This window comes from Phyllostomus hastatus, unplaced genomic scaffold (assembly GCF_019186645.2).
Source record: "Phyllostomus hastatus isolate PE091 unplaced genomic scaffold, TTU_PhHast_1.1 phas_contig_41, whole genome shotgun sequence".
Lineage (NCBI taxonomy): Eukaryota > Metazoa > Chordata > Mammalia > Chiroptera > Phyllostomidae > Phyllostomus > Phyllostomus hastatus.
The window spans coordinates 7,428,586-7,444,323 of record NW_025333876.1 but is presented as its reverse complement, the minus strand read 5'-3'; the positions used below and the strand labels follow the sequence as shown (position 1 = coordinate 7,444,323).

The 15,738-nt window shown below is 36.2% G+C and overlaps 1 protein-coding gene across 1 annotated transcript in view; it reads left to right on the top strand.

Moving 5' to 3' along the window:
- RNF17 (ring finger protein 17) overlaps window positions 1–15,738 on the top strand; it is a 153,780-nt gene that overhangs the window by 90,005 nt on the left and 48,037 nt on the right. The window contains exons 19-20 of the mRNA XM_045844774.1: window positions 2,948–3,063; window positions 3,969–4,089. Coding sequence (XP_045700730.1) covers window positions 2,948–3,063; window positions 3,969–4,089 — 237 coding nt within the window. The remainder of the gene's footprint in view (window positions 1–2,947; window positions 3,064–3,968; window positions 4,090–15,738) is intronic.

Here is a 15,738-nt window from a genome sequence, read left to right as displayed (position 1 = left end):
TATATTCTAATGGAAATAAACAATTTACAGGGAAACAACACTAGCGTAGATGAAGCTGAGAATCAAATCAATGATCTGGAACATAAGGAAACAAGAAATAACCATAAGGAGCCTCTGGGACAACTTCAAGCAAACCAACATTTCGCATCATAGGGGTGCCAGAAAGAAAAGAGAAAGAGCAAGAAATTGGAATGCTATTGGAAAAAATAATGAAAGAAAACTTCCCTGATTTGGTAAGGAAAATAGACATGCAAGTCCAGGAAGCACAGTGAGTCCAAAACAAGATGGACATAAACAGGTCCATAAGAAGACACATAATCAAAATTCGAAAGGTTAATGACAAAGAGAGAACCATAAAAGCAGCAAGAGAACGGGAGTCCCCATAAGGCTGTCAGCTAATTTGTCCAAAGAAACTTTGCAGGCTAGAAGGGATTGGCAAGAAATATTGAAAGCATGAAAAGCAGGGAGCTAGAGCCAAGATTGTTCTACCCAGCAAAGCTATCTTTTAGAATCAAAGGGCAGATAAAGAGCTTCCCAGACAAGAAAAACCTAAAAGAGTTCATCATCACCAAACCATTATTATATGAAATATTAAAGGGACTTATTTAAGAAAAAAGATCAGAACTATGAATAATAAAATGGCAATAAACACATACCTATTAGCAATTGAATTTTAAAAACTAGACAAACAAGAACACAGACAGAATGAAGGATACAGAGAGCATTTGATGGTTACTACATGGGAGAAGGTTTGGGGGAATGGGTGAAGAGTTAAGGTGATTAAAAAATATAAATTGGTAGTCACAGAACAGACATGGGGATGTAAAGTACAACCTAGGACATAGAGTAGCCAAAGAACTTATATGCGTGACCCATGGACATGAACAATGGTTTGGGCATTGCCTGAGGGGATTAAAGGGTGCTGGGTGAGGACCAAAAGGGGAAAAAATTGGAACAACTATAACAACACAATCAGTAAAATATATTTTAAAAAAAATTCTTCCGCTCCAATTAGACTACTTGTCCTCCAGGCTTACTACACTTAGTTATTCTGAGAATTTATTTCACTTGATTATTCACTTTATTTTTCTCTGTATGGGATCCCTTGTTTTCTGGATCTCATGTTTGTCTCTTTGGTTTCCTCCCTTATTTTGGTGGGAGCATCTTCTAAATATTTCCTCAGAGAGAATAAATGGTAGGTAAATTTTGAGACCTCGCATGTCTCTTGACTCCCTCTCAAGCATGATTGATAATTTGGGTAAAAGAATAATCTTTAAATTCCATACCTTATTTCTGTTTTTTTTAAATGACATCTTCATTCAGAGACTTGAAGAAGGAACATATATGAAGGACCCATGGGCAAAGACAATGGGGGAGCAGGATTGGATGTGGAAGGTGGGGGTGCATGGGGCAGGGGAGAGTATTGGGGTGGGAAATGGGGACAAGTGTAATTGGACAGCAAAAAAAATTTTAAATATTTTAAATCAAAATGAATAAATATAACTCAGAGATCAGAATTAAAAAAAGAGACTTGAGGAATGATAAGGCTTAATGGTATTGTTACAGTTGAGAATATCCTTCTAGATGTAGATTCCAGTAGAAGTAGAGAGAAGTTCCCTCACCTTCTTACCTTCTAGGGACAAGTGTCCTCTCAGTCACCTACTATATGGTGACTGTCATCTTGAAGTGTCATCTTGAGTACCTGTGTTCTACCTGCTTCCACTTCTATTAAGAAGCAAAGAATGCCTGTACTTTTCCAAACAAAATCCTTAAATTTGAAACTGATGGCAACAAATTTACTAGCACTATATACATGTGGTGAGAGAACCTAAAGTCAATGGTATACTTTGAGTTTTGGGGGGGAGGGGTTTAAAGTTTTTGTTAGACTTTATTCAAAAAGTTTTTGAAGACTTTATTCAAACTTCACTGTGTTTTTATCTTTCAGAGGTTTGTTTGGTATCCTTTAAAATACAGAACTAGCCCTGGCCAAGTGGCTCAGTTGGCTGTAGCATTGTCCCATACACCAAAAGGTTGTGGGTTTGATTCCTTGTCAGGGCACATATCTAGATTGCTGGTTCAATCCCCCTTCAGGGTGTGTATGAGAGGCAACTGATCAATGTTTCTCTATGACTTATTTGCTTCTTTCTCTCTTACTCTCTCTGCCTCCCTCTCCTCCCACTTTCTCTCTCTAAAAATCAATGAAAACATATTCTCAAGTAAGGATTAAAAATACATATTTCTGTGTGTGTGTGTGAGAGAGAGAGGTCTACCTCTACTTGTCATTTTTACAATATCCCCAAAATAATTTTTAAAATTTCATAGTTAGCTACCATTATATGAATACATTTTTAGTTTGATTATTAAATATTTTGCCTTGTTTGATCCTATGTTGAAAGTCAATACTTAAGTGCTCACTTTGTGCTTGGTGTTTTGCAAAATTTTTGAAATTGGTGAATCCTCCAAAAAAAAGCTGTGCAAGACTTGATTTTCTTTTTGGTGTATCCATTTTACAAATAAAATGGTGAAGGTTGGAGGAAAAAATGAACTTGCTCAGGGTAGTATCTTGGTGATATTAACTAACTTGCTTAGAGTCATATGGCATTCAGTAACTAAGCTACGTTTCTAATCCAGTCAGTCTAATTAAAAGCCTAATTCTTAACTCTTAGGCCTAACCCCAAGCACTTGATAGTTATTTTGTTATCCTGATTTTGGTTGTCCTTTCAATAACATGTTAGTTTCTCATTCACCAAGTTTGAAAAACTGTGCATTATGGTTGAATTTTTTTGAAGTTCACATATTAGAAATACTTTTTACATTTTAAAAAATATTAAGTTTGTATGTTTAGCATAAAAGTATTCTAATCTAGTTCAGTCCGAATCACTCTAAATTTTGCTAGTTTTCTCTTTCCATAATTTAAAAAATTTTTCTAATTTCATAATTTTTGAAGGATTGCCTGGACATCGTGAAGTTGAAGTTAAATATGTGGACTTTGGCAATACTGCAAAAATAACACTTAAAGAAATGCGTAAAATAAAGGATGAGTTTCTGAATCCCCCAGAGAAGGTATTCTACTTACAGTGAATTATAGGGTTAGAATTTTAGCACATATATGAAAGCATTTTTAGAAGCCATCTTCACATGGAAGTTTCTGATAACTGCCATATTTGCCTATAATTTGTTAAATGGACTATAGAAAAAAGTTGCTATAGTTATTTAAAAAATACATTGTGTATCTTAGTAAATAAGTACTTTTAGAAAAATATATGTGTATATATATTTGTGTCTTTATGAGAACTCTGGTCTGCAATTTTTAATGTTATTTTGAAATATATGTATAATGTGGTAAAAGTATGACAGATTATGTGGAAAAAAAGCTCATTGAAGAAGTACTTTTACCGTGATCCCATTTATGTTTCAGTGTATATAACGTGCAAGAGAAAAAGAGATGTTTAGATGAAAGAGAAAAACATTTGTCCTTCTAGAATCCTCTGAATTGCTTTTGAGCAATATTTTTCATTTGGTAAATGGATAGAAAGTTATAGGGAAAAAGCTTGAAAATACAGATAAGCAAATTGAGGGAAACTACTCAAAATTATTTAATATTTTTTGAAATATGTACTTCTAAGATCCATTGTGTTTTTTTAACAATTATGGGATTAAACTATAGTATAGTCCTATAACCTGTTTTTGTCATTTAACAATATAGCATAAGGATCTATAATTCTTTTAATGGATGCTTGTTATTCCATAATTTAAGTGTACAGTAATTCATCTAACCAAATACCCTGTTGATTCCAGTTGTTTGAATTTATAAAGTAATATTGTAGACATCTTGCATATTTATCTTCTGAATATGTTTTAAATTGAAACACAAAGTTTAGTTTGAACACAGCTAACATAAAGCTTAGATTCTAAAATAACTAGAAATTAATTTCACTGTCTTAATGGTGCAATTTTGTTTGACACAGGCAATTAAATGTAAGCTGGCCTATATTGAACCATGTAAAGGGACATTGCAGTGGTCGAAAAAAGCTAAAGAAAAATTTGAAGAAAAAACTCAAGATAAATTTATGACATGTTCAGTCATTAGTAAGCTATTTTCATTTTTATTTTTTGCTCTGTGATCATCCATAATTTTAAATAAGAATAACATTCACCAGATCTGATAATAAATTCAGTGTGTATCAGTAAGAGTAGTGCAGATAACTTCTATTGAAATTAGATAAAATGGAGTAGTATCTTCTAGCAGGGGTGTCCAACGTGCAGGCTGCATGCAGCCCAGGATGGCTGTGAATGCAGCCTAACATAAAATCATAGATTTACTTAAAACCTTTGTTTGCTCATCAGTTTTCATTAGTGTTTGTGTATTTAACATGTGACCCAAGATAACTCCTCTTCCTCCAGTGTGGCCCAGAGACACCAAAAGGTTGGACATCCCTGTATCTTTAGGCTTTAGAGTCTTAAATCAGCATACAAGGCAAAAATTACTATTAAATATCAAGTTACCATTAACATAGCCTCATGAAAGCCCTAAAGTTAGAAATTAGCTTCTCTTATTCTGCTTGCATTCTTGCTAGAACTCTGTCCCTGATTTTGTAGTCACAGATACCAACATTTAATTTTCAGGAAAGTAAAGGCTGGTGGGACATAACTAGTAAATAGTTTTTGTTTTTAATTTCATTTGACTTAAGTAAATTGAACATTGGGCTCTCAGCATATTTTGAAAAAAGTTACTTCTGTTTCAGAATGCTTTGGGTCTGAGACATAGACTGACATTAGTCAATGATTTTGTAACCCAACAAATTGTGAAAGTCAACAGTTTAATGGCAAAACCTGATCTAAATGAACATGAGGATACATACGAGTATATACACATCATCTCTGTCTCCTTTACAATGGATAGTCACACAATCAGTCCTCACTTAACATCATCGATAGGTTCTGAGACTTTAAACAAAACAATGTATAATGAAACCAATATTACTATAGGCTAATTGATGTAAATGAGTTCAGTTCCTACAACATCTCATCAATATTATAATAAAAAGACATTATTTGAGGACCTATATAAATTCTACTTCACAATAATAATGCTCATTTGTAGTATGCTGCCTCAGAATCTGCTGGGATATTATGAAATATGCTATTTACCTCAATTCGTAGAATTTTGAAATATATCTGGGCCCAAGGGATTTGGATAGGGGGATTGGGAATCTGTCATTTATCTGAGGTTTTGATGTGTTCCAGAGCTATGACTGACATTGACTGTGCTGGTTTTAGTGAGTATTATGCAGGATAAACAAGACTATATTTGCTTAGTCTTTATGGGATTTTAAAGGGTAATTTTTACTTCCATTTTTTCACTTCTATTATATTGCTGTTAAGTGAACCCAACCATTGAAACAGATTATTTATTAACCTGTTTTACAGTAAGGAAACTGAAGCTTAGTGATCAAATGCTCAAAGTAACATAACCTAGAAAAAATGACATATATGATCATTTATTCATTTTTAATTTAATTAATTAATTCTTCATTGTATGTTTTCCATTAGCATTTATGCCCCTCATTTCCCTCACCCTGCAATCATCACCCTCTTTTTTGTGTCTATGAGTTATTTTTCTTTTTGTCTGGATCCCTCCACCTCCCACCCCTGTTCCCAAATCTGTCAGTCTACTCTCTTATGACTCTGTCTCTGTTTTGCTTGTTAATTCAGATTGTTCATAGATTACACACATGAGTGAAAGCACATGGTAATTGTCTTTCTCTGACTGGCTTATAACACTTCACATAATGTTCAGGCCCATCAATGCTGTCACAAAGGGTAAAGCTTTCTTATACCCAAGTCATATTCCAAGGTGTAGGTGTACCATAGTTGTTCTATCCACTCATCTACTTATGGACAGTGGGCTGCTTCCATATCATGGCTATTGTGCATAATGCTGCAATGAATAGAGGTGCATATACAAGGTCTGTCTGGAAAAAGTCCAGCCATTGTTAATATAAGGTGAATAGTTTGTACAAAATTGCCATAACCTGGCAGCAATGGAGAGTGGACTGGAACACACATGTGTGAACAATGATGACTTCACTGTATTAGTCAGTGGAGTCAGTAGACACCTTGAGTAAGCATGTGTACAGTGTGGCCATCACATTCAAAATGAGCAAGTAGAACAATGAATCTGCATCAAATTTTGCATTAAGCTTGAACATTCCTCCACGAAAACTCTTAAGATGATTCAGAAAGTCACAGCAGTGGAAAACTGGTGATTGACAGCTTCATCATGACAATACTCCTGCTCATGGATCATGTGTCAAGCAGAGTTTCCTGCTGAAACATCAAATTACCCAGGTGACTCAACTCCCCTACAGCCCAGACTTGGTGCCCTGTGATTTCTGGCTTTTCCCAAAACTAAAATCACCTTTGAAGGGAAGAGATTTCAGATCTTCAATGAGATTCAGGATAATACAACAGGGCAGCTGATAGTGACTGGGAGAACTGTGTGAGGAGCCAAGGTGCCAACTTTGAAGGGGACTGAGGCATCATTGTCCTGTGTACAGTGTCCTATACCTTCTTCAATAAATGTCTCTATTTTTCATATTACATGGCTGGATACCTTCTGGATAGACCTCATATTCTTTCAAGTTTTTGTATCAAGTTTCTTCAGATAAATTCCCAGAAGTGGAATCACTGGGTCATCAGGCAGTTTCATTTTTAATTTTTTAAATATATTTTATTGATTATGCTATTACAGTTGTCCCATTCTCCCCTCTTCACTCCCCTCCACCCTGTATACCCTCTCCCACCCATAATCCCCCCCTTTAGTCATCGTCCATTTGTCATACTTACAAGTTCTTTAGCTTCTACATTTCCCATACTATTCTTACCCTTCCCCTATTTTCAACCTACAATCTATGCTACTTATTCTCTGTACCTTTTCCACCTCTCTCCTCCTCCCACTCCCCTGTTGCTAACCCTCCATGTGATCTCCATTTCTGTGGTTCTGTTCCTGTTCTAGTTGTTTGCTTAGTTTCTTTTGGTTTTGCTTTAGGGGTGGTTGTTAATAATTGAGAGTTTGCTGTCCTTTTACTATACATGTTTTTTCTTTATCTTCTTTTCTTAGATAAGTCCCTTTAACATTTCATAAAATAAGGGCTTGGTAATGATGAACTCCTTTAACTTGACCTTATCTGAGAAGCATTTTATCTGCCCTTCCATTCTAAATGAAAGCTTTGCTGGATAAAGTATTCTGGGATATAGGTTTTTGTCTTTCATGACTTGGAATATTTCTTTCCAGCCCCTTCTTGCCTGTAAGGTCTCTTTTGAGAAATCAGCTGACAGTCTGATGGGAACTCCTTTGTAGGTTACTGTCCCCTTATCTCTTGCTGCTTCTAGGATTCTCTCCTTCATTTTTACCTTGGCTAATGTCATTATGATGTGCCTTGGTGTGTTTCTTCTTGGGTCCAACTTCTTTGGGGCTCTCTGAGCTTCCTGGATTTCCTGGAAATCTATTTCCTTTGCCAGAATGGGGAAGTTCTCCTTTATTATTTGTTCAAATACATGGTCAATCTGTTGCTTTTCCTCTTCCCCTTCTGGTACCCCTATAATTCAGATGTTGGAATGTTTAAAGATGTCCTGGAGGTCCCTAAGCTTCTCCTCGTTTTTTTGGATTCTTATTTCTTCATTCTTTCCTGTTTGGTTGTTTTTTTCTTCCTTCTGGTCCACTCTATTGTTTTGAGTCCCAGTTTCCTTCCCATCACTATTGGTTCTCTGTGCATCTTCCTTCATCTCTTTTATGGTAACCTGCATTTTTTCATGTAATTTGCGCCCAAAATCAACCAATTCTGTGAGCTTCCTGATCACCAGTGTTTTGAACTGTGCATCTGATAGATTGGCTATGTCTTGGTTGCTCAAAAGGATAAGCCCTGGGGCATTGATCTGTTTTTCTGTTTGAGACATGTCTCTCTCTCTCTTTCTTTCTTTTTTTTTTTTTTTGGTCTGGTCGCTCCTGTTAGGGTGAGGGGCGGAGCCTTAGGTGTTCACCAGGGCTGGGCACCCCAATCACCTGATTGTGACGTTGTATGTGGGGGCAGGGGTGGGAGGGAACAATGGTGTTAGCTCCACTCTCCTGGGACCACAGTCCCTTCCCTGGGATCCTGGGCTGCGCGTTCTGTCCCGGTCCACAATTGCTGCCTCGCTGGGTCCTCCAGCTGCTGCTCGCGTACTCAGGGTCGACCTGCTGCTATCCTGTGCGCCCCGGTTGCCTCACGCACTCCCAGTTGCCTTATGCGCCCACTGCTCTCTGCTTTCCGCACTGCAACCCACATCCGGCTGCTTGTCTCCGCCCCTCTTACCGGCCTGGATGAACGGGTCTACTTCAACTTCTTGGCAGTTCAACTTCCATCAGATAAATTCTCTGTCAGTTCTAGGTGTTATTCTGCCTCTAAATTGTTGTTGTTCTAATCTTGGTTGTGCGTGGAGGTACGGTGCATCCACCTATGCCTCCATCTTGCCAGAAGTCCTCATATTTTTAATTTTTTGAAGTAACTGAATACTGCTTTCCAGAGTGACTGACCAATCTACATTCTGCCAGCAGCACACAAGGGTTTCCCTTTTTCTAGTGCTCACTAACATTTGTTTTTTATTAATTTATTGATGGTCGCCATTCTGATAGGTGTGAAGTGATAACTTATTGTGGTTTGAAATGAAGGATAAAAACCACATGATCATATCAATTGATGCAAAAAAAACATTTAATAAAATTCAGCACCCAATCATGACAAAAATGTTCAGCAAAATGGGGATAGAGGGAATATACCTCAACAAAATGTTACAGGTCATATATTACATACCCACTACCAACCTCATACTCAATGGGCAAAAACTGCAAGATTTCACTTTAAGATTTGGAACAAGACTGGGATGTCCATTATTGCCACTCTTATTCAAGATAGTACTAGAAGTCCTAGACTCAGCAGCCAGACAAGAAAAGGAAATAAAAAGTATCCAAATCAGAAAGAAAGATGTAAAACTGTAGTTATTTGCAGATGACCTGGTACTGTATGTAGAGGACCCTGAAGATTCCACCAAAAACCTACTATAATTATAAACGAATTCAGTAAAGTATCTGGATACAAAATTAATATCTAGAAATAAGCTGTATTGTATATGCCAATAATGAACTATCAGAAGGGAAAATTATGAAAACAATCCCATTCACAATCACATCAAAAAGAATCAAATGCCTAGGAATAAATTTAACCAAGAATGTAAAAGACCTGTATTTGAAAAATTATAAAACTCTGAAGAAAGAAACTGAAGAGGATACAAATAAGTGAAAACATATACCATGTTCATGGACAGGAAGACTTAACATCATTAAAATGTCCATACTATCCAAAGCAATCTACAGATTCAATGTAAGTCCTATCGAGATCATCAAAAATGTATTTCACAGAAGTACAACAAATATTCCAAAACTTTATGTGAAACCACAAAAGACCCTGAAGCAACAGCAATCTTGCGAAAGAATGTAGCTGGAGGAATCACAATATCAAACTATACTACAAGGCCATATTAGTCAAAATAGCATAGTACTGGATAAAAACATATAGATCAGTGTAACAAAATAAAGGGCCCAGGAATAAAGCCACACCTTTATAGTTAATATTTGACAAAGGAAGCAAAAACATACAATGGGCTAAATAAAGGTAGTTTATACTATAAATGGTATTGAGAAAATAAGATAGATACAAGCAAAAAAAATGGAACTAGGTCACTATCTTACACCACACACAAGAATAAACTCAAAAGGATTAAAGACTTAAATTTGAGACTCAAAACCATAAAGATCCTAGAAGAAAACATAGTAAAATCTCAGACATTTCTTATAGCAATATTTTTTATATATCTTCTCAGGCAAGGAAAATAAAAGAAAAATAAATAAATGGGACTACATCAAACTAAAGTGTTGTTTTTTTTTACAGCAAAGGAAATCATCCACAAAATTAAAAGACAACTCACTGAATGGTAGAACATATTTGATGATACATCTGATGGGGGTTAATATCCAAAATTTATAAAGAACTTATAAAGCTCAACACCAAAAAAATCCCATTTAAAAATGGGCAAAGGATTTGAAGAGACACTTCTCTAAAGAGGACACACACGTGGCCAGTAGGGGTGGAGTGATGCTCAGCATCACTAATCATAAGAGAAATGCAAATTAAAACCAAATTTATTCACTTTGATATAAGAAATTATTCTGATAACAAATAGTTCTGTCATCCAAGACAGCAACAGAATACCTGGAAGCTACACTAATCCCCTCCTAGGACCAAACTGGAATTACTACTCAATTATAGAAAAATAATTCAGAATATCCAACTAAAGACTAGCTGGAGAGAATCATGCCATCACATCTGGACTGATAGGTGTGGAGATGTGAGAGGGGTGGCTGGGCTCTCAAGGGTGGCAGCTGAGGTTCAGAAGGATACTTCAGTGGGCCTGAGGCATTACCCCTGAGAAGTGTGAATTTTAAACTACAATCCAGGCTCCCCAACCTAAAGCCACAGAACTGGTAAAGGCACCCACATAACATCCAGCTGTGAAAAACAGCAGTGTTTCTGTCCATCTGGGAGAGATGTCTAGAGACACAATCAACTTCTTAAAGGGCCAATGCAAAAAAATTCATTTTCAGCCATTTACACTGGGCTACAGCAGAGGGAAGGCAGAGCAGACTAGAGCTGCATGAGGAGAGTCTGGAATTGGTGTCTCTGTAGTGATAGCTGAAGGCTCAGCCAACAGGGTCTCTGTGTTCAGTCATTACCCATAATGCAGAAGCCATCATTTTCAGGCACTGCACTCCCATCAATGCAGCATCAGCCTGGGGCGGAGTGATAGATCCACCCACAGGAATCCTCTTGCCTTACTATGTGGAGCTTAAACCCTGCCAAGGAATACAGTTGGAGAATATTACAGGAATTAAGCTTAACAGCCTAAAAGCAGAGGCAGATCTCTGGGAACTTTGAGACTTTAACTGACCCTGCCCCAGGACCAGTGCTGATAAAAGCTGGCCTTGGTGTGCAGCTTGGTTCATTCAGCATGCACCCTACCTGGCAGAGGGAGCCATGCTATGGATTATGGATAGCTCCAGTAGGTTGCCCAGGGTTAGTTACAAGCAGCATCTGACATAGGTCTGCACCAGAGTCATTGCAGATCTGCCTAGTACATAGAAGCAAACTCAAAGAGGCAGCCAAAATGGGGAGAAAAAGAAACAGTCCCCAACTGAAAGAACAAGAGATTTCACCAGAAGAACTAAATAAAATGGAGAAAAGCCGTTTATCAGATATAAAGTTAAAGGTAATGATTGCAAGGATTCTCAACAGCATGAAAAGGACATAGAAACCATAATAAGTAATCCAATATCTGAAATAAATAATACACTGGAAGGAATATAACAGGTTAGATGAAGCAGAGGATTGAATCAACAATTTGGAAGACAAGGTAGGAAACACCCAGAGCAGCAAAAAGAAAAAAAGAATTTTTAAAAATGAGGACTGTTTAAGGGACATTTGGGACAACATGAGGCATAACAGTATCTGCATCGTAGGGACACCAAAGGAGAATGACAGTAAGGGATCAAGAAAAGGGATCAAGAACCTATTTGAAGAAATACTGACCAAAAATGTCCCTAACTGCTGAAGGAAGAAGACAAGTCCATGAAGTACAGAGACCTCAAGATGAATTCAAAAGTGGCCCACACCAAAACACATCATAATTAAAATGGAAAAGATTAAAGACAAGGAAAGACTCTTAAAAGCTGCAAGAGAAAAGCTGTTGGTTACCTGTAAGGGAGCTCCTCCCATAAGACTGTCATGGGATTTCTCAACAGAAATATTTCAGACCAAAAGGGACTGGCCTGAAATGTGATGAAAAGCAAGGACCTACAACCAAGGCTACTTTACCCTGCAAGGCTATCTTTTATAACTGAAGGAGAAATAAATTGCTTCCCACACAAGAAGAAGCTAAAGGAGTTTGTTGCCACCAAACTAGTATTGCAGCAAATGTTAAAAAGCTTGCTTGAAGAAGGAGGACAGGGAGAAGGAGTTGAGAGGGAGGAAAAGGAGAAGGTATATTAAAAAATATAATGGCAATAAATATCAGTAACCACTTTGAATGTAAATGGTTTAAATGCTCCAGTAAAAAAAAAATAGGGTAGCTGAATGGATAAGAAAACAAGATCCACATATATACTCTCTTCAAGAGACCCACCTACGAACAACAGATACAGATAGACTATAAGTAAAAGAATGGAAGTAGATATTTCATGCACATGGGAAAATAGCTAAAGTAGCAATACTTATATAGATGAAGTGGACTTTAAAACCAAAGATATATTAAGAGACAAATAAGGACACTATATAATAATAAAGGGAACAATTCAACAAGGGATATAACCCTAGAAAATATTTATGTACCCAACATAGGAACAGCTAAAAATATAAAGCAAATCTTGATGGGAATAAAGGGAGAGATTGACAGAATACTGTTATAGTAGGGAATTTTTCACCCCATTTACTTCAATGGATAGATCTAGTCAGAAAATCAACCAGGAGATGGAGGCCTTAAATGACACACTACATTAAATGGATTAAATTGATATCTTTAGAGCACTTCACCCCAAAGCAACATAACATTCTTTTCAAGTACGCAGGGAACATTTTTTAGGGTAGACCACAGGTTAGGATACAAAACACTTCTCAATAAATTTAAGAAGATTGAAGTCACTCAAATATCCTCTCTGACCATAATGCTGTGAAACTAGAAATCAATCTCAAGTACAAAACTGAAAAATACACAAGGACATGGAAGCTAAATATATGTCATTAAACAATGAATGGATTAACAATGAGATCAGGGAAGAAATCAATATATACCTTGAACAAATGAAAATGAGAACACAACCCTAAATTTGTGGGGCACAGGGAAAGCAGTCCTAAGAGGAAAATTCATAGCATTACAGGCCTATCTTAAAAAAAAAAAAGTTCAAGTAAGTCTAACTTTACACGTAAAGGAACTTGAAAAAGAACAACAAACAAAGCCCTAAATGAGTAGAAGGAAGGAAATAATATCAGTGCAGAAACAAATGAAATAGTTGAAAGAAGCAATACAAAAGGTCAAATATTCCAAGAACTGGTTCTTAGAAAAGATAATAAGTTTGACAAAACTTTAACCAGAGTGATCAAGAAGAAATGAGTTGTCCCCATTAAATAAAATTGGAACAAGAGAAGTAACAAATGACAAGAAATACAAAGAATTGTAAGAAAATATTACAAACAACTATGTGCCAACAAATTGGACAACCCAAATGAAATGGATGAATTCCTAGAAATATACAATCTTCCAAAACTAAATCAGGGAGAATCAGAGAGTCTACATAGACAGATTACAACTAGTGAAATTGAAGCACTAACAAAAAAATTAAAAACAAACAAACAAAAAAACCCCAACAAACAAAAGCCCTGTACAGGATGGCTTCACAGGCGAATTTTATCAAACATTCCAAAAAGAACTAACACTTCTCATATAATTATTCAAAAAATTGAAGAGGAAGGAAGATTCTTAAGCTCATTTTAAGAGGTCAGTATTATCCTAATTCCAAAACCAGATCAAGACACTAAAAATAAAGAAAATTACAGGCCAATATCCCTGATGAACATAGATGCTAAAATCCTCAACAGAATATTAACAAAATGAATACAGCAATACATCATAAAGACCATACACCATGATCAAGTGGGATTTATTCTGAGGATACAAGGTCAGTACAATATTTACAAATCAATAAATGTGATATACCACATAAACACAATGAAGGATGATCATGATCATATGAATAGATGCAGAAAAAGCATGTGATGAAATCCAATACCCATTTATGATAAAAACTCGCAGCAAAATGGGAATAGAGGGACCATACCTCAACATAAAGACTATATATGACAAACCCACTTCCAGCTCAATGGGCAAAAACTATGAGCATTCTCCTTAAGATCAGGAACCAGACAGGAATGTCTGCTTTCACCTCTATACAGTGTAGTACTGGAAGTCCAAGCCAAAGCAATCAGACAAGGAGAAGAAAAGACCCCCAAATTGGAAAGGAAGAAGTAAAACTTTCATTAGTTGCAGATGACATGATACCATATGTAGAGGACCCTAAAGATTCCACCAAGAAACTACTGACTGATAAATGAACTCAGTAAAATATCAGGATACAAAATTAATATCCAGAAATCTGTTGCACTTTTATATGCCAATAATGAACTACCAGAAGGGGAAATAATGAAAACAGTCCCATTCACAATTGCTTTAAAAAGAACAAAATACCTAGGAATAAATTTAACCAAGAATGTAAAAGATCTATGCTTGGAAAATTATAAGGCCCAAGAAAGAAATTGAAGAAGATACAAATAAGTAGAAACACATACTGTGTTCCTGGATAGGAAGAATTAACATGACTAAAATGTCCATACTGCACAAAGCAATCCATAAATTCAGTGCAATTCCTATCTAAATACCAATAGTGTGTTTTCCAGAACTTGAATAAATATTCCAAAAATTAATATGGAGCCACAAAATAAAACCTGACTAGCCACAGCAATCTTCGAAAGAAGAAGGTAGTTGGACGAGTCACACTATCTAATATCAAACTATACATGACCATTTTAATCAAAACAGCACAGTATCAGCATAAAGACAGACACATAAATCAATGGAACAAAACAACCCAGAAATAAAACAGTTTATAGTCAGTTAATGTTTGACAGAGGAAGCAAAAACACAGTGAGCTAAAGATACTTTATTCAATAAATAGTGTTGGGAAAATTAGATGTGTGCAGAAAAATGAAACTAGACCACTGTCTTATATGCCACACACAAGGGTAAATTAAATTGATTGAAGAGTTAAATGTTAGAATAAAAACCATAAAAATCTTAGAAGAAAACATAGGTGGTAAAATCCTGGACGTCGCTCATAGCAGTATTTTTTCTGATAAATCTTACCAGGTGAAAGATGCAAAAGAAAAAGTAAACTAATGGGACTACACCAAACTAAAACATTTTTTCACAGCAAGGGAAGTCATTAACAAAATGAAAAGACAACCCACTGAATAGGAGAATATATTCACCAATACATCTGATAAAGGGTTAATATCCAAAATTTAAAGAACTTATAAAATTGAACACCAAAAAATAAATCCAATTAAAAAATGGGCAAGGGACCTGAATAGACACTTCTCCAAGAGGACATCCAGATGGCCAGTAGACATATGAAAAAGTTGCTCGATGTCACTGATCAGAAAAATGAAAATTAAAACTACAGTGAAATATCACCTCACATCTGTCAGAATGTCTATCATCAATAAACCAACAAACAACATGTGCTGATGAGGAGGATGTGGAGGAAGGGGAACCTTTTTGCACTCATGGTGGGAATGCAGATTTGTGCAGCCACTGTGGAAAGCAGTATTCAGTAACTACAAAAAATTAAAAGTGGAACTGCCTTATGACCCATCGATTCCAATTCTGGGAGTTTATCTGAAGAAACCCAAAACACTAATTCAAAAGAATATAGGCACCATTATGTCCGGTACAGTGTTATATACATAGCCAAGATTTAGAAGCAGCCCAGGTGTTCATCAGTAGTGTGGATAAAATAGCTATGGTACACCTACGCAA